General features: G+C 38.6%; 1 protein-coding gene across 4 annotated transcripts; it reads left to right on the top strand.

The window, feature by feature from the left end:
- The first annotated feature begins 98 nt into the window (after positions 1-98).
- LOC129733818 (uncharacterized) lies at positions 99-26,756 on the top strand. 4 transcript variants are annotated; one of them, XM_055695331.1, is made up of 4 exons: positions 99-384; positions 1,161-1,370; positions 22,224-23,753; positions 23,823-26,756. In XM_055695331.1, the coding sequence occupies exons 2-4, from the start codon at positions 1,311-1,313 to the stop codon at positions 24,240-24,242; spliced, it is 2,010 nt and encodes a 669-aa protein (XP_055551306.1). In that variant the 5' UTR covers positions 99-384; positions 1,161-1,310; the 3' UTR covers positions 24,243-26,756. The 4 variants fall into 4 exon arrangements, with proteins under 4 accessions (XP_055551306.1, XP_055551307.1, XP_055551309.1 ...); XM_055695332.1 differs by having other exon boundaries at positions 99-924; XM_055695334.1 differs by having other exon boundaries at positions 177-192.

The raw sequence follows: 26,756 nt of genomic DNA, 5'->3' as shown, positions 1-26,756 counted from the left end.
TAGAACGAAAGCAAGGGGTTTGTGTACAAACAAAAACGGCGTGTGTTAGTGGATGTAGTTTATTTTTTGCTTTGCTGCCCGCAGTCCCTGAATATTCTACATCGTGCACAAAGGTATCTCAGCGCTCGGAGCACGTTCAGTCGTTTTCCCTCGCAAATTTCCTTCAATCAAGTTCAGTGCAGTTTTTGGACCGTGCGTGCTTTGAAAAGTATTCAAATATATGCAGCTAGTTGTCAGCTACCGACCAGTACCGTTTTAAGTGATATATGGTTAACTGTATGCGAAGAAAAATCCGATTGCCGGTTTCGTGCTGTGACTGATTGTGATCATCGGCCCAAGTGAACGACATGCCGCCATTTTGAAAACGACATCCATTGTCTCCCGGTAAAATTAATGTCAAAATTCTTTGACAGAACTGGCTCTCACTCGAATTTATTTGTGGCATAAAAAAAATCGTTTATTTGCTATATGATTCTGCAGTAGTTTAGTTTCAGTTGAGAAGGATTTTGTGCAATTGTCGATGACGAAATTGTTTGCAAGTGACTTACAAGAACGGGTGTAAACGGGAACGTTCAGGGAAGTTGTACAACTGAGCCGCAGCAAATTAGTCACTCACCAACACCGAGAAGGGCGATTCATCCGTCGTGAGACCACCAATCAAAGGCGAATATTTTGAATTTTGAACTCGACTGCGGTTTGTGTTGCGCGACACTAACACTTATAGAGGGCACCGGTCCCAGTGTATTGCTAGGGACGATAGAACTCGGACGAAATTGTATTTCCCTCCATTCCTGGAGATTAGTCGAGCACGAGAGTGGTTCATATGAAGAGTGTAGTGCGCGCGAAAGGCAGATCGTACGTTTGTTATTACTGTGTGCTATCTTCTTCCCTGGTGGACATATTCGGGAAGAGATCGTCGTTACGGTACGAATGAAGCAGTGAAGAAGAATAATCTATCTCTCAATGTAATCTGGCATTGTGTTCTCTTTTCCTCGGTTTTCTTCCCATCGCGGGAAAACCGTGTTGTGTTTTGATACATTTTTCCGCCCATCGCCTAGAAAACACCCGTCGTTCCCCAAAACTCCTTGTGACGTCTCAGCAGCAGTGGTGTAACCCCTCACTGTCGCTCTCGCACCGTAACAGCAACTCTCTTCCGGCAGACGCAAGTTGAGTGGTTTCGTCCGGATACGCAAAACGAACGTGAAGATAAGAATAATTTTTTGGACTAATGAGTGGCGAAACAATCTTGCGGTCGTAAATCAAAACAAAAAAATTTTCCTTGCGAAAGTGTATTAGTCTAACCGATTACAATGTTCGAACTGGAGGAAATGAGCAACGGATTTCACGACGTGTTACTCAATAAATACAATGTAAGTATTAACGTAGTGCAGCTTAAAATTTGCCAAAAGCTGATTACCTACTATGAATGATTTGCGAAAGAAAGTGCTTGCAGCTGCCTCGGCAGATGTTCGTTGCAGCTTGTCATTTTTAATTTAACTGCTACTTTTGCTTTCATTTTCCGTGAATTTTTTCCGGACTGTAAACAGTGATATTGAATAATTTTGGTGTAAAGCACCTGCATTTAAACGTTGATTTGTTCTTTTGTTCTGTTTACACCACGTCTGGCGAGTTCGTCTCTCGTTTGCGCTCGTACGACCAGTGAAGTTCAAGGCCAGCAGAACCGAGCAACTCGTCTAGTACGATTATGTTTTCATTTCACGTTTCCCATCTCTATTCGCGGGAACTCTATGCCCCCACCCATCATTATTATGCTCTCGATCGGGTGGAAAGATGAATGCACAAGCATGTGGGGAACGAGCAGCGAAGCAAACCGGCTTTCCCAAATGGCGAAAAAGCACGTGCTTCATCGTTGTTTATTCGAGTGGGCCCACTGCCTCTTGTTAGATTAGTGAGCATAGTTTTTTTGCAAAGTATTGATAAACTAGATACCTACCTATACCTATTACTAGAAATATAAAATAAATACCTATTCCTTGTAGTAAATCGACTAAAACTTAAAAAAACCTCATATTTTATTTTTGAACAGTAACCTCTGGAAGTTTTTCCCATAAGAATCTCAATCTAGTTAGGATTTACCGCCCTCTCCCTTCACTTGTGGATGGCTGTCAGTCACGAGACCGAATGCAGGCAATGGGCTCAAGAAACGTGATTGAATTTATGAGACGCGATAATTACGTATTCCGCTCGAAGTCAAGTCCACTCGGTTAGTGCTGCAGTTGCAGCTGGAAATCAGAACCAGACAGTGTATACAGCAAGAGCTATGTCGCTTCCATTGATGCAATTTCATCAATTTCATGGCCTGCTCTTCACGAGCAGTCTGGGTCCGACATTTACGGACCAATGGGATTTGGTGTTGCTGAGTAGGGACGATAGGTACAGTGTAGTCAGCAGTAGCATGGGAATTGAGTACCGCGCAACATATCCAAGGGCAGAGTGGTTGGCGGTCATGCACATAACGCACGTTATAAACGAGTAGGAAGGGTTTTTTGCGTGGGTGATGTTTTTCTACCTCAAAAAGGGTTGTTCGTCCGCTTAGATGATGCACTAGGCTAGAATAAATGTGATTATTTTTCGGTTTCGGTTTTCCTTCTTAGTTAAACTAAAACGATCTCATCTACCTGACGGTGTAAACTGACCTTTCTCATACGAACTTTATTGCTTATTTAATGAAAACGATTTTCAAATTCTGAGGATATATGAGGAATTTTGTTCTCACTCTGAGTTTTTATTGATTACATTTTTCAAAGAACTAGTTGAAAAATGTTAAATTGCAGTAATACTGCAACACCTGGACTGGTCAGGAAATTTCGCGCTAAACTTACTTTTTGTGCATTCGAATATTAAAAGTTATTTTCAGTTCATTATTTCTCAATCTCATTGTAACGGTAATAAATATATTTGTATTGATGTTTCAAGTTATTTTTCGATTGCCGTATGCTTAGAAAGTACTATGCGATTAACCAAAAGAAGGAGCGGATAGTTTTCTTACAGCCATATCTCTTGGCTTCTCAGCAATGAAAAAATATGTAAAAATAAATTTTTATAATTTTTCATTATTCTCAAACTGTTTTACAATAAAATCACACGTTAGTCTTAAACGCTTGTATTCGTTATCATAAAAGGTTATGGAGAGCTAACGACGCGAAGCTATAAGCGGAATCCCGCAGTTTAACAGTGGAGGAGGATTTCAGCACTGACAATTTCGGATCAAGATGTTTCTGGATTCCGTTGAAGTTTGAAATACGATAACTGAAGATGTGCCTGAAGCTGATGCTGAAGAGAAAAAGTTTAAGGACGCGGACCAAAAGGCGAAATCTTACCTCGTTGTTTTTCTTGCCAACGAGTGTTTGGTAATCATCTGTGAGAACAAAAACGGACAAGGAAATTTGGACAGCTCCTAAAAATACCTTTGCAAAGAAGTCCATCGGAACTCAGAACCTAGTGAGGAAGCAATTAAATCGGCTGAAGCTACAGGACGAAGATTCCATGAAGACTCATTTACTGGTGTTTGAGGAGCTAATCCGGCAATACATTTTGCCATATATTTTTTTCATTTTTGTGAGGTTTCTGAATATTTTGCATGGTTCAGTTTAGCATCGCATACAGTTATTTCACTCCCACAGCGCATTAAACATCACAGAAAAATTAATTTTTCCAACAATTTTTAGATAAAACCCTTCAAAACACAAACGAAAAAAAATTGATCAAGAACTGAAATTTTCATTGCAAAGCGGGATTTATGACGAAAATTTACACGAAAAAAGATACTTGATATCTTATCGGGGAGCTGAGATATTGACATTTTTATATGTGATGGAAAACTATGCATTTTAACAAATATGTTAAATAATTGTTTTATATTGGGAGATAAAAAATAACAATGTTCAGAAAACAAATGCATTTTTGGATGGCTGAAAACTTAGTAGAAGGTTTGAAAGTTCGGAAAAATCTGCGAAAAAAGTTAGAACGAAAATTGTGATTTTCAGTGCCCTCTAATAGGAAACTCAATGTTGCTCGTAATATGTAAGAGATAGTAACATGATGTCTTCGAAAAGTTTCTTTTTTCAAGATAATCTAAAACTTTGTCGAAGACATTATGCGTCTATCTTATTCTGATTAAAAAGTAAATTTTTTATCTCACTCATTCATTGGTGGATTGAACACCCATCTTTCTACATTAAAAGATGCATTTTTGGATATCCTTATCCGCACAAACGGCAAAATAAAACACTGTGCAATGGAGATATTGAGCTTTTGTGGCATTTTTGAGAAAATGTATAGTTTTCCATCACATGTAAAAACGCCAGTATCTCAGCCCCCCGATAAGATATCAAGGATCTTTTTACATGTAAATTTTCGCCTTGAATCCCACTTTGCAGTAAAAATTTCAGTTCTTGATCAAATTTTTTTTTAGTATGTGTTTTGAAGGGTGATGTTCAATGGACCCTGTGAGTCAAATAATTGAATGCGATGCTAAACTGAACCATGAAAAATATTCAAAAACAACCCTGCAAAAATAAAAATATAAATATATGGAAAAATGTAGGAATCGAACAGAATTGAAAAAAGTTCAAAAAAATGGGTTTGTAGCTTGAAAAAGTCATTTTTTCATAAATCACGTTTGGGCAACCTGAAAACAATTTTTTAGAAAGTTGAGATGTTCTACAAAAATTCTGTGGATAACCTTATCTTTCAATTTAGGGCCGAGCACCTTGACTTTTTCAACATTGATTTTTTTTTTGTGACACCCTAGTCCACAGTCTCATGGTGCAGTAAAAAACAAACCACCGTCGCTATTTCATCAAGCGAATGTATCCTGGTATCCTTGAAGACATGAATGTCAAGGATCCAGAAGCACCAATCACCACATACAAAGTCAATAGAGGCTGCATTGCACACTGGGCCAGTATTGCAATCTAGCGGAACGAAATTAATAGCGCTCTTAGGGTTTGACCAATCGGTTTCCGATCTTCTACAAAGTTTCTTGGTAAAGTTAGGGCGTCATTTTGGATGATTGAATTGATTCGGAATTTAGCCGCAAAGGTGGCGTTGCGATGCCAATTTCTTTCCCTTACACGCTAGAGCTTTGCGGTATTCGACAAAGTTGTAGATCTCTAAATTTCATGGAAACCGATTGGTCAAACCCTAAGAGCGCTATTAATTTCGTTCCGCTAGATTCCATTTCTGGCCCAGTGTGCATTGAAATGGCCAACAATTTAGAGACGAATCGAAGCGAGCACATTGTTATTAAACACCACTTCATCCGTGACTACATCGCAAAAGGACGAATTCAAGTGTATGCCGTTGAAACCAGAGATCGATTAGCTGACATCTTTACGAAGTCATTGGACTCTGGCCTATTCCAAAAATTATGGATGCATCTTGGACTACACGATTGAGAGAGGGTGATATCAAAGAAACCTGGAAGCTTAAAGCAATCGCTGCCTTTCATAGGAAGTTTCATATTTCATAATCTTTCATCACTCTCAAATTGTTTTTTAATAAAACCACACGTTAGTTTTATATATAAGTTTTGGTCTCCGTCCTCTCTGTTAGAACTTGCTTCGATTATTTTTTGCTATCTAAGAAGTGAACTTCAAGCACTAGTTAATCACAACAATTATATAATCAAAGTTATTTGAAATGCTTCATTGAAACAGTTTACCAATAACACACACACACAAATCAGATCATTTCAATGGTTACCTAGGTCAGTTATTCGGGATTTTCTATTATTCTTCGTTCTGCTGTTGCTTTACCGCCACCCTTCTGATGGCTTCGGTTGCAATAAATTGACGATCCCGAAAGAATGTTTGCCTGTGAGAATGAGGGTTTCCAGTGAAATTCTTGTGTGCCATCATCCCTTTAACCGTTGCTTTGTGAGCTCCCAGGTACGTAGCCTTTTAATCCATTTACGATACGAGCGAACACATCGTAAATTGTTTGAGACTGGGAATCCCGCCTGGAACTGGCTTTTTAAGGGAGGAAAATTTTCTAATTGCCATCACATTCGAATTCGACAAAGAAACCGGCCGGGTGTTGATAGATGACTAGCGACTTCCATTTGTCAAGGTTCGTTCGAGTGGTAAAATAATTTGCCTTGACAGATTTCGAAAGTTTTATTGCCACTTACATACGTTTTCGGTAGGTCTATGGAAGAAAAATTTCACAGCTCGCTCAGTAAATGATAATCCTCCCCTGCCGTTTATTGGAGAGGCGTTAAGTGATCCGTGTATGCATATTATCTTTTAGCTAGCTTATATTCGAAGCTTGAGGGTGTAGTTTTAGGCGCCGAACCGGTCGTAAATGTGTAAATTTTTCTTGTTGACATATACGCCAAAAACGGCAGGGGCTATTGAACCTTTTTCGTTTAGCTCTCCTGGTTTCGTCAACTAGAATAGCACGTGTTCAGAAACGATGAAAATAATTGGTTTTGTTTTCGTTTGATTCTTTAACTCAATTCACATTCCAATATTCGCCAATCAGTCTGTTTCACAGACGAAACCCATCATCAGGTTGCTGATCTAGATCTGCCCTTTCCCCTGGAGCAAGCAAGTTCATGGAACTCTGATAGAAGTGCTTGTATCAGTCGATGTGTAGGATTAGTAGTGTTAGTTAGTGGTTGCTTCTCCTCATCGTTTTCTCCACTATTTACTCGAGCCGCGCGGGGTGCCGTTTAAATTCGCCCTTCCGATAGATCACATCTTTCTTTTTGTCTTCCTCCAGAGGGGGGTTGCTCCACAGTGACCGGTACACCGTTCGCTTGCTAAAGTTTTCGCCTTGCAGGTTTTTTTTGCGCTCTAGTTCAACTGACGGCTCTTCTGATTCTAGAGCCGTAGTGATACTTTAGGTCAATATTGCTGTCAAAGTGCAATTGTCATTTTTGCAATCTTTTTTAATTTTTTTTTTTCAGTTTAGAATTGATATGAATGGAAACTAAGCCAGTTCACTCTTGATTTAAACAATTTTAAAAAAAATTTGTCAGTGAACGATGAAAGAGCTGCAGTCAGGGATGCGCCACATTGAACCGAAATGACATTTCGCAATGCTATCTATGTTAAAAAATGTTATATTAGTAACTCTGTTAGTAATGCTCCCAAAGTTTTGGCTATTCTATTTTGTTAGCTCAATGCCCAAAGGATCATTTTCGAATTCCGTATGAGTACCATTTGGTCCAAAAAAAAAAACATTTCACCGTCTTTGAATCATTAGACCCGTTTAGGTGGTAATAGCTTTCTGAAAAAAAAACTAGCCAAGAAATAACAACGCCAAAATCCCAAGAAAACAATCTGCTATCAAGACCAATCTCTAAAGGAGTCAGCACTGCTCCTTTTGTTTTGTTTTTGATCCTTTTAAAAAGCTTTTTACCCGTTTTTTTTTTTGGTTTCTTCGCGATGTTGTTTTGTCCCAATCCAGGAAAGCGGATAAATACTCGACAATATCTCACCTAGGAACTTTCGTCAGTCAAGCTCGTAATACGCGAGAGTAGTAAACAGCAGCAGCAGGGTCCCACAGAAATCATTCAACCGAGAGCTACTCTGGTGCACGTTCCCACAACTTCGTAGTCGCGTACAACTCCGTCCATCGTCGTCGCTGTCATCGGGAAGTAAGTAAAAAATGGAGGGAAAATAACTCTCCGTTCAAGCAGTTATATAGAACCCCTCAAGAGGCTCATGTTCACTCCAGCCGGGTTCACATTGCGGTGAGAAGAGAGACCATACGCAAACCAGAACCGGTTTACGACTTCCATTCCTTCTTTTTATGTAGCAGCAATGCTAAGTTAAGTCACGAACAAACATAATGTAACTTCCAGCGAAAGGTTCTGAAAGGCAAAGCAAACGGAACACGGCGAAAGAAAAACGAAAATTGTATGTACAAGAAATATTCCTCAGTTATGTTTATACGTATCTTCTTGAAAATACTATTCCATTGTTCTACGGGCCTTGTCGGTTCGGTTGCGTCGTTCTTCTGCCATTCGTTTCATGTTCTTCCGAAGTTTTTCCCCATTTAGGTTCTCACAACAAGTCTAGCCTTCACGGGTTTGTCATGTCTGTTTTCCATGTTCGCATGTTTTCCGCATCCGATGCTACACACTTTTGGGAGGAGAATTTTCAACCATCGTTCCGAAGAAAAAGGGGAAAATTGTGTCATTGTGTTTTGATTTTCCTCTACTTTCTTCTCGGCTGATTCGCGCTAGTTACGCGGGTTTCCTCCTGACGCTTACGCCGTTTATGTCCTGTGGCTCGGCACCGCGCACATACAGAGCAAGGATGTTTCGTGGTTTTTGTTTTGCTTCCGTTTTTCGTATACACTGGGGAATCTGGGTTTGCGTTTTTTTTGCGCACTTGCGACCCTGAAAAGCTTATGAACTATTTAAATACAGCTGTCTGTGATAGTATTCCGGTTTTGATGGTTTCCCGAAATTCTACCAATCAACTACACCCACCGCGGAGTAGTGCGAAAATCGATAACTTGTTGTTTGTTTTGTAGTAGAATCCAGTTCATGACTGAGGGTTTGATTTTTCCCTTAATTTATTGTGTGATTGACGGGCTCACCGATAAGAGGTATGGAAAGATTTATGACTGGTGATGCGCGTCCGATCAAAACGAACATCGACAGAAGCAAACTGATGATTATTGATTAGCAATTAGGTTGATTGAGGTAAACGTGTGTACAAAGAAACAAAATACGTTAGCAAGAAAAATCTGTTCGATAGAAAGTAAAAATCAGGTTGATAAGAGAATGATAACATATATAACAAAGGTTTTACCCTAGAGTTGTTTTTTTTTTGACGTGGGGCTACGTCTTTGTTTTCTATACTGGGATGCATTCTGTAAAATTGGAAATGAAACTGGCAAATGTTGTGTCAGATTTCAAACGTTTATAACAGCATAACCACATGATGGATAACAATAACCAATATGTTGTTGGATAGATAAAATGTTTAACAATGATGTAATATGCTAGTTATCACTCTAATTTCATTGCTAAACGGTACAATTGAAAAACAGTTTCAATAACAAATTTACGCGAAAAATGAACCAATTACATGCGAGCATTCCTAGCACAGACGACGTGAATGGACACCATCCGTTCCCTGTGATATTCTCTGTATCAATATCGAAATAAAAATCGACAGAGTCTCCCTGTCCCAATAGTAATTTGTTTTTGCTTCCATGAGCTTAGACTAATATGACGTCTCGAAGTTAAAAGTTTTCCAAAAAGTTTGAAACTCCCCATTCTTGAACAATTTCTAAAACTGCCTTCAGGACCTAATAAAAACTGATGTCTTGAAAGAAAACATGCCGGTAAAAGCAACAGTACCAGTGGAGTAAAGAACCGCAGGTCTCTCGTCGTCTATGATTGCAGCGGTACTCTTCTATTCGTACATTTCAGCGGTACACTTCTATTTATACTGCAGCGGTACTATTATTATTGCAGTGGTACACTTCTGTTCGTACATTTCTATACGTGTGCAATCGAGGAAAAATTGCAATGCTGCTGTTGACGGTGATTGAAAGTTTATCTCATAAATATGATTACCATAAATTACTCAACAAGAATTGTAAATTTTTGCAACGGATATTTATTTAATTTTATCTTCGATATTCACTAAATAATCGTGACCGGATAGTATCGAAAGAGTAAATTCCTAAATATATACATTTATAGAAGAGTAGGAGCTCGCGAATGCTTGTGAATTTTGTTTATTTACTAAGATTCATTCAGAATCTCTTTTTACATTTCAAAATTGTTAGATGATATATTATTATTCTAAGCTTTACCATAATAAACGTATATAAGCTGTCTTCATAATACAGCTAATGTAGTTGTAGGCAAATGAAAAAAAATGTCAAGCAAAAACCAAAAATGTAATTGTGGATTGCTACGACTTTTGCTGGAACTTGTTAATAATTTTGTTTAAAATGTCTTCCTATGTTTGCCAATTAATGAACCTTTGTAAGGGCTTCCATATTATTTTAAAAGTAACAACCATATTATAGATTTGATTTATTCAGAGTTAAATAAGACAAAACCATTCATTATGATAACGTAAGTATAATTGGATTTGGTTTTTGAGAATATAGAATAAAATTCTGACTGCGACGCATTACGAGAAATTCTTGGTGCTTCTTCAACAAGCACGATATGCCTGTGCCTTGTCAAATACATGTTGTTTGCACAAAAAAATACTACAGGCATAATATCGTCAGATATAAACGATATTCTTTCGAGTGTTGTTGAATATATTTCAAAAATTGATTTCCAGGGGAGGCTGAAAATAAAAATACGGACAGTCGCTGAGCAAACACATTGATTCTGTCTGCAGATTCAGTATATTTTGTAACAAAAAAATCCCCTAATTACAGTGATTAGTCCCACGTCACACTTTCATACAACCCTAAAGCTGTATACTTTGTAGTATTTTGTTTTATTTTGCGAATTTCCGAGCGTCTAGTCAAAAAGTAGTTCAAATGTGAAGTATAGCCATAACGCATTTTTTTATAGAAAGATGGATGATCAAATGACATATAAGTTAGATACAAAATTTACTTTTTCATCAGATAAAGACTGACGCATAGTGTCTTCAGCAATAGTTTAAGTGACCTTAAAACAAGAAACTTTACCGAAGACATTATGTCTCTATCTCTTATGAATTATGAGCAACTTGAAGTTTTCTTTGAGAAGGCACTGAAAACCCCAATTTTCGTTTCAACTTTTTGTCCACATTTTTCCAGAAAAAAAAACAAATACTGGATACACCAAACTGCATCTGCAATAACAAAATCCATCAGGGTTGTTTCATCTATGCTATTGAATTTTTTGTAATCAGTGCCAAGTTTTTCGCTTTCGGGTAATTTTGGTAATGCTGGAATAATGAAGGATGAGAAAGAAATAAATAATAACACTGTGCTACAAATAAAAAAAAATGCAAGAACTTCTGAAGTGACCTAATGTAGGTTGTAGGTCTTGTTGAGCGTAACAAAAATCTGAAGTTATGGTCAAAAAAAGTCTAAAAATTTAGATTTAAACCCAAATAACTCCAGACGTTTTGGTGATATTGGTACAAATCTGTAAATATTTAAAAAAATCTGTTTATCCCCTTTCCAAAACTGCTAAAATATTGAAAATCGGTCAAGAAATGGATGAGTTAAAAAAAATCGTATGCGCTGAAGTCGAAAAACCATATTTTGACCATAACTTAAAATTTTAGAGGTGTTTGGAAAATTTATAGTATGAGCGAATGTTAGACTCAACAAGACCTACAACCCACACTAGGCCACTTAAGAAGTTCTTGCATTTTTTTCTCTATTTGTAGCACCGTAAAATAATTGTGCGATGGAAGCCAAAAATTCTGGTTTTCATAAAAAATATATAACTCAGCTAAATATTCACCGATTTTCACAAAACCACTTTTGTTTGATTCGTCATTAAAAAAAAAATTTTAGTGTACACTAAGGTCGCTTTTTACGCGGGTTTTTTTTACGCACGCGGATTCCGGAATTTACGCGTTTTTTACGCGGATTCCGGAATTTACGCGGTTTTTTTCACGCGGATTCCGGAATTTACGCGGTTTTTTTACGCGGCACGTATTCCCCGCGTAAAAAGCGACTTTAGTGTATTTGTAGTATCTTTCTCACAAAAAACAGGTGGTAAATTTCAAGTTTGGTTGTAAAATTGCGTGTAGGAGTCTAAAAAAATAGATTTAAACTCAAATAACTCAACATGTTTCAGTGATATTAGTACAACCCTGTATATATTTTGAAAGCTCTGTTTATCTTCTTTCCAAAACTGCTAAAATTTTGAAAATTGGTCCAGAAATGACTGAGTTAAAAAAACTTGTGTGCACTGAGGTCCAAAAAACCGTATTTTGACCATAACTTTAGATTTTGGGGGTGTTCACATTTTTATGAAAAGATGTTTGTGAAAATTTTAAGACTAGTAGGTGATTGCTTGAGCTATATTGAAATATTGCACTTATATAAGAAATATGGGGTTGTTTGAGTACCTTAGAAAATAGTTCAAAATCACGAAAAATGTTTGTTTTAAAATTGCTTGAAAAATGTTTGACGCCAACAGCACAAAATCATACCTGCATGTAAACACTAGTATCTAACCCGCGAACTAGTTGTGCAATTCGTGTCTCATTTGTTTGGGAGTTCTTCTTTCCAGAGGAGAGAGGGGTAACGGACCACCACCATACAAATATTTTTTCTTATCAAAAACCTCCACATGTCAAATTTTGTTCCTTTTACTTGATTAGTTCTTGAGTTATGCAGAAGTTTGTGTTAAATTTGCATGGAAGCCCTCCCTTCAAAAGTGAGGGAGGGGTCTCGAACTATCCTAATTTCCTTTCTCGGCCGTAAAAACCTTTACATACACATTATCACACCGATTAGGGTTTGCAATATTCCCGAGAATAGTTTTCCCGAAAACGGGAAAGAAAAATCTCATTTCCCGGGAATTCTCGGGAACCGGGAAAGGAAAAAATCCTTAGCAAAAATGAGATTTCAAATAAATCTTATTAATAAAAAGTTTCAAACTATCGTTTACAATTTAATTATTAATTGAAGAACAAAATTTTTTCAAGTTTACTCCAAAAATTCATGAACAATCGTCTATCAATCGCCTCAGATCCGCTGACAATTTTCGTTAGGCCCAAATAATGTAGCTGAATCACCGCTGGTGTCTGATTTCTAAAATACTTCTAAATCACCGATTCCAGCTCTTGCTACATTTAATTAGAAACTGAAGAGTCCAATACTTTTAATTTGTTGAAGATAAAGCTGAGTGTTTGGCAGCCAGATTTTAGAGCATTTGAATGCCTTCGTAATTAATGTGAAATCGCGGCCACGACCCAAGTCAGTGTAAACTGACTGAGTTTTATTAATTTATTCATTTCTGGTCGCATTGATTTATGGGTTTAATTTTTTTTTTGTCAATTTACAGGTCTCAAATTTTATTGTCAATAAGGCCGTTACAAATTTTATTTTCATTTTATGTTACCCCCCCCCCCCCCCCTCCTTCAAAAATCTTGAATATTGGAAGTGACAGCGAGAGTGTCGTCAAAAGGCAAGCGAAATAAATAATAATAATAATTAAGTGTTATTTTTCAACATTTATTTGAGTGCAAGTTACAAACGTCATAACTTGCACACAAACTTTGATCAAAGATATTTCTTTTTTTTTCGTCTCGGTGTTATTTATTTTTTGCCACCCCCTTTGTTAACTTTGATAACCTTGGACATAAAAAGAATTCGAAATTTGTATCAGCCTAAACAAAGAAAAAATCAAGCAACTATCCGCTTAGTAGTAAACTCACTAGCAAAAAAAGACATGAGACGAAGAAAATATTTCTTAATTTATCGTTTACTAAATAAGACAGCATGTATTTTTGACAAATAAATTAAGCAAATAATTTGATAATACACGGCAAGCAAATATTGATCGTCGTTTCAAGCAAATATTTGCTTCGTATGCACACTATAAAGCTACTTTACACTTCTACGACGTAAGTTTCGTGTTTTGATACGATATTTAGTTTTGTTGCAATATTGTATGGAAAATTTTCCGAGGAGCTCGAGAATCCCGGGATCCCCGGAATCAATATTCCTATTCCCGGGATCCGGGAAAAGGCAATTCCCGGGAAATCGTTCCCGGGATTGCAAACCCTAACACCGATCGATTCAGTAGTTTCCACCCCTATAAACACTCGATAGACAGACAAACACAACTTAATTTTTATATGTTGCTTGTAGTTATTTGAACCACTGATTTTACGTATCTAAGTTATCGGTTTAACATCTCAAAAAGTAAAATAATGATATAAAAAATCTCCCGATTTTATCACCTCCCTATTTGATCACCCCAAACACCTTCGGGGGGCGTTTAAGCTTCAGAGCATTTTTTCTAATTTTAACATATTTACGAACAATTTATAATGATGTTAAATTAATTAGTGGTCATTTAGAATCCCTGTTGAGATTAGTCAAATTTAAGTTTTGAAAGTTTGCGTTACTCATAAAAAACACCTTTTTCTTAAACTATTTATGATTCTCCAGCAACAACCATATTAGAATATAAATTTCGATTGCATATTTAAACAAATAAATTTTTGTTGCTGGAGAACCACAAATAACTCACGTGTATTATCTCGAAAAGCTGTCACACCTTATATTGAAATATCTCAAAAACACCTAATATTGAAATATCTCAAAAACGCATTTAGATAGTTAGTAAATAAAAGCTGTATGATTTGGAAATATTATTAAAATCATATTTCATCACTGGGATTTGATTATTCCCAAGAATGTTGGAATTGAAAAGAAAAATGTTGAAACCTAACTTTTAAGTAAAAATTCGTCGTGCAATTCTCTATCCAGAACTTTTTTTATCAAAAGTTTTGGAATAATGTTAAATTTCAATAAAAAAAAATTCGATGGTAAAATTTAATTTTTTTTTATTTATTGTATAATTTAATGTTTATTTTCACAAAAATGACAATGTTAAGAAATATCAAGGCACTGAAAAATATCGAAAATTATAAAAAAGTATCTAGGAGCCAATAAGCCAATAAATTTTCGAAAAGCGTTAGTGTCTGAGACAACGTTTAAATTTGGAGTTAAGGGAAAAGTTTAGAAACTAAAATCGTCACCTTTTTCAGGAACTACGAGGACTCTTAAAACAATATAAATGATTTACGGAGGAACTTTGTTTTTGTCCTCCATTCCTGCAACACGACAGCAGTCGAAATCTTTATTTTCATAAAAAAAGTCTTCCACTGTTATGGTTTTCAATGTACATTTAAAAACGTCTATGTAACGATTTCAGCCATTTGCCTAACACTAAAAAAGAAAGAAAATTAAGTTTGGTGCTCGCTGACAACACAAAAATTATTAGTCCTAGCTATTCCTTTATAGTTGAGTAGGACCAGGATTACAACATTTTTTTCGTTTTTTTTGGTGTTCTCTGAAAAAAATGTTAGGAAAATAATGGTTAAGCAAGCTTTTGGGATTCTCAATTCGATAAAATTTTTAAACCTTCCGTAAACATGGACAATATCTGTTTATTTCAGTAAGCAATTTAAAGAACGCAATTTTACATGCATTTCGATTCATAATTCTGAACCACAGGTAATTCTTTTGCTAACAATCTAATGATGAATTTGGATACAACAGAACTATCAAATTTGTTACTTTGGCTGGTGTCAAGATATATTGATGCTTTTTATAATTGGCTACTAAAATAAAAAGGATTTTTTTTTATTTTTGACAATATTTTATTTTATTCAGCCAACCTGGAATATGGCGTTACGCTGCAGATTCGCATGCAGTAAACAACTTTCATTATTAGTAACATTCTAAACTAATATCTGCTCAATATGAATTCATCAATTTACTTGAACCTGCCAGTCATGATACCATAAGCTAAAAATTCATCCAAGCCAAACAAACAAGCACGATCGTTCAACTTTTCCGGAAGCGATTGCTTTTCCCGCCAAACGCGGTTCGGATCGCCGGCTAGCCGACAGCTAAATTTAGATCAAATCTGTAATATTGTGCGTCTTTCTTCATTTTGCTCACTTTGCATCTCATCCCCCCAGTCCATTGGAGGAACTACCGCTTCGCGGGGCAGTTTGTTGATATGCCAAAAAATCTTGACCTAACATATCCAATCGCCAATTATTATAAATCAAGCAGTATTCGAAGAAATTTTCCGCTGTTTATGAGTATGGCACGAGAGAGAGAGAGCGTCAATTGGAAAGTAAAACGAAGCCAATACTGCACCTGGCGTTAGCCAGGAAGACGCGTTTCGATTCTATAAGTGCCATGGAATGGACTATTTGCGTCAATTCAGACGGAATATTTTTAGCTGCAGAGTGCACTGGCAGAATAACCGAGACTTTTAGCAAATCGAGAACTCAATATTTGTAACCAAATAATTCCTGAAGTTTGCGCGCCAAAACTAGAGACGGTGTCAATTAGCAACATGGTAAGTCATTGACATTGGTAATAAATGTGTCTTGTTAAGGCCACCGAACTGGCACGAGAAAGTAATTAGAGGTGAGCGGCGTAAGATCATCGCTTTGAAAAATGTAGACTGATAACACTATTGTTTACCCCAGTTTACCTCAAGCGACAATGTTCTAACCACTCCATAGAATGGTTCAAGCATTCAGATTTTGATTTTTTGGTTCAATTTAAAAGCAAAAAACTAGCCAGAAATAAAACCCAGATGTGAACCCCCCTAAGCCCTACATTACGGCCAACGAACTGCGCTTCGCATGGCGCATGATCGGCAATACAAGGACCGCGCGTGACAGAGTCCTGGCAATTTTCACTTTCAGAACCACCCACATACACCCCACCGCCCCAAAACTACAGTACTAACACATGCACGACAAAAAACTCATGTGCGCAGAGGACGCAACGCTTTTACGGTAGTGTTGAACATCTCATCTTTTTGGCGCGCCAGTTTTTCATTCTTTTCCTAGGCGCGCTCCTTTCGGTGGAGGAGAATTTTCCCGGTTCTCGCGCACGGAAAATTTCCGCTTCTGGTGGGGTTGTTGGCAGGTGTACTGCAGGCAGACGGTGAGTGTGAGGCCACTGAACTGTCTGGGCTTCATCCGCGTTCGGAGCCTGCTTCTACGAGGAAGGGGTGAAAGTCCTTTTTATCGGAACTGTACTTTGTAGCACGTGGCCACCGACGACGGCGTGAAGGGGAACTTGGAAGCGTTTTATCGAGTGCCGCTATGTGTGCCAGGTACTGGCACAGGGAGACAACGTGGGATAAAATTTCCAACCCCCGGTATTTTAAACTGGCTTCCATCCGAGGCTACCAGGAGTGAAAGTGAAAGCACGAGTGGTAAAAATCGATTTTTTCGCTACCCGCCGAAACTCCGCTCGTACTTTTGGGGATAGTGGACTTTTTTGCACTTGAAAACTACGAAGATAGAAATGCTCCAACGTTTCGAATGAATCCGGATTTACGGTTTCGGGCTATTTCTGGGACGCTTCTAAGGTAGTTTTCAGTTTTCGAGTGACCAAGCGACCGGAGGCCACTTTCCGTACTTCCGGAAAGTAACAGGCTGGCATACCTTAGCGGCGAGTAGGCACACTAGCAGGAAATGTTGCCTTGTCGTGCTGCTAGGCAAGATTGTGTGGGGTGGACGTGGGAAATAAACAAGGATCGGTTTCTGTTTAGTTCCGCATCCAGGTGTGTTGCCAAGCGTTCGATCGAAATGGAATTCGCTGCACCTGCCTCGGCTATGTGTTATGTGAGGTGTGACATTAAAAGCGTGTTCGTTGTAGGTTTTTTTAGGGTGGTTTACTTATTACGGCCTACTCTACTGTTTGTTTTTATATCTAATCGAATAGAGCGTTTTCATGCCAAATGACCCATGGTCGAATAACGTGCGTTTTTGACTTGAATGAAACTTTGCACACGTATCTGGTTTAGTAAACTGCGTATTTTCCACAGATTTGCATTTTGGCATGGGTTGTCACTTCGCAGCATTATAGCTCAGAAATCTTTGATAGTACGGAAAAATTGTCTAAGAGGAGAAAGTTTTTTTTTCAGTGCAAAAATTTCTAAAAGAACTCTAAATTTTGATTTCCAAAAAAAATAATTTTTTTCTTAATTTTTTTAAAGAAATTCTAATGATGTTGAATGATTAAAAAATAATTAGAAATCGAAAAAATCATGGAGATTTACTTCGTAAATTCACTCATTTTTGAGTTATTATGGTTTTAAGTTCTAGTTTTAAGAGCAAATTAGAAAATAAACATTAAATTATACATTGAATCCTAAAAATGTTGAATTTTCTCTTCAAGTTTATTTTTTCTTGCAACCTGATGTTATTCCGAAACTTTTGATAAAAAGACTTGGATGGAGAAATTAAAACAAATTTTTACTTAAAAGTTGGGTCATTCCATACGAAGTGTACATGCCACTTGGACACGACCAGCACAGATTTTGCTGAAAGTTGGGAGAATTATTCATCTACTGTCACTTTGAAAAAATTCCAAATTTGGTGTCGATTGGAATACCCCCCGCTCTGTGAGACCCCCCTGTTTAACAACATAACATTTTCACGAAAAAAGTTGTAAACTTCGTAATTAATTTATAATTTTTTTTTTAGAAAGTTCTCGTCTTTAGCAAAGTTGTTCAGGGGGTCAAGAAAATTGTTTTGATACACAGTTTGTTTTTTTTTTCAAATCTGACCGCATTTGCTGCGGTCTTTAGGAAACTTGTTCAGAAGGTCAAGGAAAACTTTGCTAAAGACCACAGTTTCCTAGGAGGATGGAATCGTAGTATTGGTAAATCAGGATAAAAAAGACGAAGAATTGCGTACTCACTAGCACCACATAGCGGAATTCCGTACTTAACTTGACATTCTGAACAACTTTGCTGAAGACCGCAGTTTTCTAGAGCGTAGAAATGACGGGATAAGTTAAGGGCGAAATTCGAAGATTTGCGTTCACACTATTGCCACGTAGCGACAGAATTCTGCACTGAACTGTTCATTAATCAGAAGCCCTCGACCTTCTAAACAAATTTGCTGAAGACCGTAACTTTCCAGTTGTAAATTTGATCAGCAATCAAGTCATGATTCATCAGGCAACTAAGAAACGTTTCCATTAAAGTAGCGATTGCCTTAAAACTTGCTGACAATTTTTCGCTGTTAGAACGGAATCTGTAGGTGATCTCTAGGTTCTATAATATTTTTCATATCGCCCAGAAAAGTGATAAAACTTAAACGCTTTGCATGATAATTTCGAGAGTGATAAAAACAAAACGTGAAAAAAAACGAGTCGTGATAAAGTCGACACGTCACTGTATTTTAACCTCAGTTGGGAAGTGGGTAGCTGTGTAGCCGCAAAGTTACCGCTTTCTCAAGCGGATGATCGTGGGTTCGAATCTTAACAGAATCAAAGCCATTGGTTGTTAAAAAAGGAATTAAACATGAGTTTATTCTCAAACTCCCCCACTTACCACTGAATTCTATAATACCTTGGTGTGACTTCCTCTTAACAAAAAATAAGTCACTCTTATCAATAAAACTGGCCAGGAAGAAGCACGACGAAGCTTCTCCAGGGAATTATAATTGGCTGGAGGAACGAAGCTCGGTATAGTAGAGCAGATGTACAAGGAAGGTTATAATCACATTACACACAAGCACGGATAAAACAATAATGCTAAATTGCTAATTATAGAAGTTCGGAATACAGCAGACATCCAGGCATATCTCACCGATCAACGATTCTGGTCGCAGTAAGAAAGTCCATGCAGGAAAAAAAAACTTGAACATTTTCAATGTCTATGAGTTATTTGCAATTCTCCAGCAGCAAACAGAAGATTATTGAAAAGTACGGTAAATATACTAAAATTCATTCTTTGGCATCAAAGAGATTGGATAAACAATGCAGAAGTTAAGGTTACGTTTACATCCATGGAAATTAATTTGCATGAGTTGAATAATCGAACTCAAAGGACGAAAATAACTTCATGAAAAATTATCAATATTACTGGAGAATATCTGACAACTGCTTGAAATCACACAAAATGTTGACGTTTCGACTTATTAGTATATAAAACTGCGCCACCTGCACGTGAGTTCAAAGTTAAGTGTTCTATTTTTTCTTCGGTCGTCGAGTTGCTTATTACTCAATTATTTTTTTTTTAATTTAGCAACTTTTCAACCAAAAATCTTATATAATATTCGAAAAGATATTTGTGCAACTCGTTTTTTCTTTAATATTGATGAACCTAAGCGCTTAAATCTTGCACTCTTATACCACTTATAAAAAGTAATTGATTATTGAAAATGTTCAGACCGTTCAGACAAGTTGAGGTTGGTAATGTGGTAAATAATGAACAGTAAATTTGATCTCAATCATGCTTTTTAATAATTACGACGAAAACATAAGTCAGGGTGCCTATGATCCTCAAATTCAATCCGCTTAGATTTAATCAACGGTTTAGTCCACCTAAATTCCATTTTATATTTTACACATTTCGCAAGCTTGGTAAAGGACTCTATTTTTTTCCACGTGAAACCCCACTCCAACTGGAAATTGATACAAAAATAAATTATAATTAGCTTACTTAACCATCCATCAGCTGTCGAAATAGTAAATGCATCGTGCCTTATATTAATTCCATCGGTTATTTTCATCGTGGCTCCCCTTGTTTCTGCCAGCCCCAATTACGTACATATATTTAAATGTCCGACCGATAAAAGAAGACACATTGCAAAGGCTCGATATGTTTTTGAACGAATTTCGCGCCTTTTTTCCACCGGGCGAATATTGTTTAGCAGGCAGTAAACTGTGTGTGCCATTCCCGTTCGCTCTCGTCGTCGGATTCAGTTCTTTCCCCTTTTTGTCTCTACTGTGGCCCATCTGTGCGCTCTGTTGTGCTGTGCCGGCCCGGGACCGCCAGAAGAGGCTAAAAAGAGTCCACCAGTGCTCAGCGCATGCAGACCAGCTTTTGGCGGGACTGTACTTTTTCGTTGTTCCCTCCGCTTATTTTTCGATATTATGTTTACCTAACCTAACATATCGCAACACAGCAGGCATCGTACTCCTGCTGCCAGCTCCAGGGCTGAACGTATCCATATACAAGTGTGTGTGTACGTGAGTGAACTCTACCGTACCCCTCCAGCAGTACAGTGAACGAAGAAGCAAGGGTGCGAATGAAACAGTCCGATTACCCTACCGGCAGCCGGGACTGTACTTTTCCATCAGCGTTGTTTTGTGTTGGTTGCTTTGGAACGAAATACAAAAAAAAAACAACCTTTGGTGGTGTTGGTCACCTACCGGCTTGCCGGTGTTGAACCAAAAAGTGCGACTTTCTGTCTCGTTTTCACTTGTGTGACTGGAGACACTCACCACCACGTGAGCGCTTTTTGTTTGCTTGTGCCACTCATCTGCAGGGCAGACCTGAGACACACAGGGTGGCTCAAAAAGAAACTTGAGATCAAGAGGTAGACCATGAAATCATGATAAACATGACAGAAGGTTTTACCCCTTTCCCGCTCATGGTGATTCTAAAGCATCAGAATTGCGATGATTACTTTGACTACTTTTTTCTACAAAATGTTGCATTTTTATTACACTTTTAAGTTGGTACATCTAAAGACAGTTTCACAAACGTGAACAAACCGAGAAAACTATCTGGCAATGTAATTGTTACTGTATTGAGCATAAAAAAACCAATAAAAATGAAAAAGATTGGATTTGAAAACTATTTAGGTACATTTTCCAATGTTTTTGGATTTTCTAAGGGGCCATTCCTAAACCACGTGGTCATAAAGAGGGGGACAGGGGGGTTTGTCAAAAGACCATCCATGGGGATGGGGGGGTTAACGAAATGACCACGTGGTTTTTTTTTCTGATTTATAATTTATTGTTGCCACCAAGTTAAGAATGAAGCTTTTGCATTTCAGAAATATAGAATGTACTGGAAGTTTAATAAAAAAAAATGCAAAAAATTTAAGCGAATTTTTGACACTTGTCAAATGAAAAGACCACGTGGTTAAAGTCGTAAGGAAGGGGGGGGGGGGGTTGCCAAAAGACCACGGAGGGATACGGGGGTATTAAAAGCGATCAAAATATGACCACGTGGTTTAGGAACGGCCCCTAACAAGTTAATAAATTATTTTGAACAAATTGCACAATAATTGATGGCAATGAGAAGCGCATGTCACTATTTTGCTATTTTCAGCACAAAATTTTAACAGAAACTGGACTTAACAGTTTGACATGAATGATCAATTTGCTTGTGATAACTAATACGCAGACCCGGATTTAAAGGGAAGGGGGGTGCAATGAGGGCAAATGCCTCCCGACTCAAGGAGCCCCATTAGTCCTGGGCCAGATATGCAAAACGGGAAGACTTTTTTTTTGCTTTCAGCGAAGCGTTAGGTCCTTCCACAATTTAAAATTTTCTTGCCTCTACATGTTTTAAGAAAGAGGGCCCCCCGAAAATATCCATCCCCGGCCCCCTAGCACCAGAATTCAGCTCTGTTAATAGCCCGTAGAAATCAAAGAGTCGTTAAGTAGTCAAAATCTACAAGACCTGATATGATAATTATCATCATTTCTTTCTTACTTACTACTTATAACGTTGTGATTTTCTATATAATTCTCTGAAAATGGATTAAAACAAATATATTTTCTTTTTTTCTTTTCTATAGGACACGACTCCCATCATGGACCTGTACGTGTCGGACTCGATGCAGGACATGCTGGACATCGACATCAAATCCGAAGTCGCCACCGTCGTCGGTGGTGCCAACGAGTTCAGCTCGCTGATGAACTTCGATCTGCCGTCGCTGGAGCTGGACACGAACTCGAACGATGCGGAAAGTGGTTGGTGCGGAGGTGGCCCGACCAGATGGTCTAGCACCGATATCTACGCCGACGTGGGCGCCTGCGTCAACCCGAACTCGGTGATGCCTGTCATTTCTTCCGTGCAGAGTCTGCTCAAGAGCCCGAAGCAAAACGTGAACCTCAACACGACCGTTAGTGCGGTTAACGATCCAACGCTGCCCAGTCCGAAGGAGCGCAAGAGTCACCTTACCTTTTCACCCAACACAATCAAGGTCCCAATGGTGGTGCAGGAGGCTAAGAAAGTCGCAGCTGCCGGAATGACGCAAATCCAGCGAATAAACGGTGTCGACACGGTCAAGAAAGATTTGTCCAACCAAATGCAGAAAGACGAGAGCAACAAAATTGTTGTCAGGAATCATCAACCTCTCAGCGGTGGATCAAGTCCAAGCTCCGGATTGGGCGTTGGCCTGGGTAAAGGCAACACGATAAAACTAGCAGCCGGAATCGGAGGGTTAACATTCGCTAACGGGGTGCAGTTTAAGAACCTTAAAAACGTACAAAAGATCTCTGCAATCAATACCGCAAACGGTTTAAAACGCGATGCCAGCCCAGCGAGAATCGTAAATGGGACTACCACTATCCCCCAAGGACAGACCCAGTTGATTAGCATCAATGGCACAACACAGAAGGTCTACAGTCGAAGTCTCATTGTCTCGAACGGAGGCAAGCCTGCCAACATGATGCAAATGGCCAACAAAAACGTTGCCATCGCAACCGTGGCTCCAAAGTCCAAGCCGAAACCTCCGGTGGAAGGCGCCTTCCCAAAGCCTGCATACTCTTACTCCTGCTTGATTGCAATGGCACTGAAAAACTCTCGCGCTGGATCTCTGCCTGTTTCGGAGATCTACAGCTTCATGTGCGAACACTTCCCGTATTTTAAGACCGCCCCGAACGGCTGGAAAAATTCCGTGCGGCACAATCTGTCGCTTAACAAATGCTTCGAAAAAATCGAGAAACCGGTAACGAACGGCGGTCAGCGAAAGGGTTGTCTCTGGGCAATGAATCCTGCCAAGATTACCAAAATGGACGAAGAGGTGCAAAAGTGGTCCCGAAAGGATCCACAGGCCATTCGGAAGGCAATGGTTCATCCCGAACACTTGCCGATGTTGGAGCGTGGTGAAATGAAGCATGGTTCCACCGGGGACAGTGACGAGGGCGAGAACGACGATGCCGACACCGAGGATCAGTCCGACCTGGAGGAAGAGGAAGAGGAGGAAGTTGAGGGAGAAGAGGAGGTCGAAATAGACCAGGAAGCGGACAGTTTCATAATTAACACCCCCGAATCGATGGCCGACCCCGAACAGGAAGAGGTGGACATAGACTTTGAGCTGGAAGTAAGTTGATAATAAGCAAAATAATTCCCCAACGTGTTAACTGAATGTTTTTCTATTTCTTCGGTTCAGGTTCCGGAATTCTACGACGACATCAACGTAGATTCGAAGGAAGGATTCACCCTGGAATTTGTGCAGAAAGATCTGCTAACGCTAGATGACGAAGACGAATCGGTGTACATCTCACCACAGCAGCAGCGACAAGCACAACTCAGCTTCCAGCAGCTCGAACCTGCCGCCAAACGAGCAAGGCTCGACGTCAATTATTCCATCTCACCCGCCACTACCACCGCCGTTGTAGCGAACGGTCGAACGACAATCATCTCGGCGGCAGGGGCAACGACAACGGCGACAACTCCCACTACCGTCAACCAGATCCATCTCAACGGACAGCAATTCCAGTTTACCTCCAGCGGGCAGCACTTCCAGCAGATCCACCAGCAGCAGCATCACAACCGGCGAAAAACTCCGCTGGTCACGCGAATAGCCTAAGGAACCACAGAATGTTTGTGTTTGGAAGGTAAACCACGTGGTAAGCCTTTCGCGAGCTAGATTCGCAATAGTCCTTGCAATTCCGTTTTCCCGTCCCTGCAGTCAGTTTCCTTTCTTGTCCCACCCTTCAGTAATTTAGTGGCTACTTACTATTATATTTTAGAACAAAGTATTCTTAAAAATCCAAGCGTTATACGCTGCGAGCGTAGGTACGGCAAGCTATGTCGTTAAGGACACCCAAAGACAGTGAAAAAAAAACGAGGAGTTCACCCACACCATACAAAACAATGAAAACGCATATAACAAATCTTTTGAGAGATCTCATTTCGTGTTTTGTGTAACCCCGCCACTGTTTCAGTCAGTCAAAGAGTCCCCATCTTAGTTTGATATTTTCATCAACTAACTTATTAGTAAAAGAAACAAGAATGTGAAAATCGTTGAAAGTAACCTAGATCATCTTTCAAAAATGTGATACACAGCTGATTGTGGTAGGACTTTTTTTCTTTATATATATTTTTTAGCTTTTAGTCCTGTAAAACCTGTTAGTACTGAGTAGGTTGTTGCCCGTCAGCAGTGGCTTCCGGTGAAGTTATCGGAGGTCCTCGAAACACTGCCAACTCAGCTAGTCAGACCGGTAACTTCGCCTCGAACCCACTGCTGCGCGCGCTCGCTTCCTCGCATCTGCCGTCGCGCAGGTTCGACGCAATAAAATAACATCCTTGCAGCAATATATATGCATAAAATGAGGAGAGCTCCTTTCGGTTGTTTCGAAAGCTAATTGTTTGTTACTTATAGTCATCCAAAACCATCATTATGGGTGAAAGTGTCACTTTCTTCAAAAGAATTAAAAAACGGTTGCATTAGTTCTCACGAGAAGGTATGTTTCACAAGTTAATACTAAGTTTAAATCGAATGGGTTTTCCACACTGAATCTAAGTCTGTTTTGCCGTGTAGTTTGGATCGAACGAATCTCTATTTTTTTTTAATTATGCAGTAAAGACACTACATATATTGACCTGCAGAGTGAAGGCAACAAAATCGCGGTTTTTTGTTTAAACTTCACATTAACCAATGTAAATTTAATGCACAATGTGGGTTACAGAATGTAGTCTTTTTCTTGTTTCTGAGTAAAATTCTGAAGCAAACTGGTATCCGTAAACTTTCCTATTGTGAACAAGATTGTTTCTATCGTAAGCTTTTTTTTGGCTCGTTATTGTTCAGTCTACAAGTCTATATTTAAGTGTCTGTACTTTTGAGTTGGTGGATAGTCAATGCAATCTTCTCCTTCTGCTGTCGATTGTTATTTGTTCTCTCTATATAACCGGAGAGCTTACTTTTTCAGTCTTGTTATTGAATAATTCGTATCGAAACGTCCAGTAAATCCGATCCGATCAAGTCGGCCGTCCCCATTCGATGAAATCCAATACTTCTATTTTCTCCAATTCTTCTTGCCAGTAGCATGCGCTTGTATGTTTATTAACATTATTTCGCGCCAAGCTTCAGCAGCTTCCAGATATTTGACAACTAATCAAAGAAGCTTCAGCCGAGGGAGAAGGATTCCATTCAGTCCACAAAGTCTGGTAATATTCCGGAATAGAATACTGTAAACGAAACAGTATCGATTCCGAAATGTTAATCAAAATAAACACGGAATAAACATTGCAGCATTCAGTGTGGAATAAACCAAACCCCCCAGCAGAGTACAATTTCGCATTGTTTTATAGCATCATGAATATCATTATTTCATTACATAATTTCGTTGTATATATAAATCATAAACCCTTAGTTAAGAATTTGTAAAAAATAACGTTCAACCCCCATTATCACGGCTGCATACAAGAACGGAAGCAGCGCTTTTTAGTACATACGTTCTTTGTAGATAAGTTTCACCCTGCATTCGAGCTGTACAGTTTAAGGTCTCTCTTCCCATTCTAACTTGAAACGATCGGACAGATTGTATGGTAGATTTTCTGTCTACTTGGCTAATCATATTGTGAAAGGAAAAAAAAAATCGTTTAGATAGGTTGTTAGTCTAGCGTCAAAAGGTCTCCACAGGGCAAGACAATGAAAACAGCAACAGCTGACACCAGTGCAGTATTCGTTCATTTGTTAGTACCAAATTTATGTTTTAATGTTTACTTACAAAGCTCAAGAGCGCAGCTCTTAACCAAAAAGAGCAGCGCGCTGTGTTGAGTTTTTGATCATTCAATGTTTACAATCACGGGCACTAAAAAAAATCCTTCCAGTCGGTAAATGTTACGATTCGTCAAACCTAGAAACTTTTCGAATTGATACAGATTTTTGATGAAACAAAAATCGAAACAACAACCTAACCAACCAGGTGAAACGCGTGATTGCAAACATGTTTGTGACATTTGTAACGGTACAACAGTAATTAAAGCAAACAAAAGAATAAGATACCTTGTATGGGATATTGTACACAGCTAAAGAAGAAACATTTTTGTATCAAAAATCTTGAAAGAAAAAAAAATAAAGAAAAAACAACAAAACTTA

The sequence above is a fragment of the Wyeomyia smithii genome, chromosome 1 (assembly GCF_029784165.1).
Source record: "Wyeomyia smithii strain HCP4-BCI-WySm-NY-G18 chromosome 1, ASM2978416v1, whole genome shotgun sequence".
NCBI lineage: Eukaryota > Metazoa > Arthropoda > Insecta > Diptera > Culicidae > Wyeomyia > Wyeomyia smithii.
Note: the sequence above shows the minus strand (reverse complement) of the source record. Positions and strands in the feature narration are given on the sequence as shown.

Coding starts and splice junctions, on each gene's coding strand:
- LOC129733818 (XM_055695331.1), top strand. CDS start 1,311: ATGTTCGAACTGGAGGAAATGAGCAACGGATTTCACGACGTGTTACTC. Junction 1,371..22,223: donor TGTTACTCAATAAATACAAT/GTAAGTATTAAC, acceptor TCTTTTCTATAG/GACACGACTCCCATCATGGA. Junction 23,754..23,822: donor ACATAGACTTTGAGCTGGAA/GTAAGTTGATAA, acceptor TCTTCGGTTCAG/GTTCCGGAATTCTACGACGA.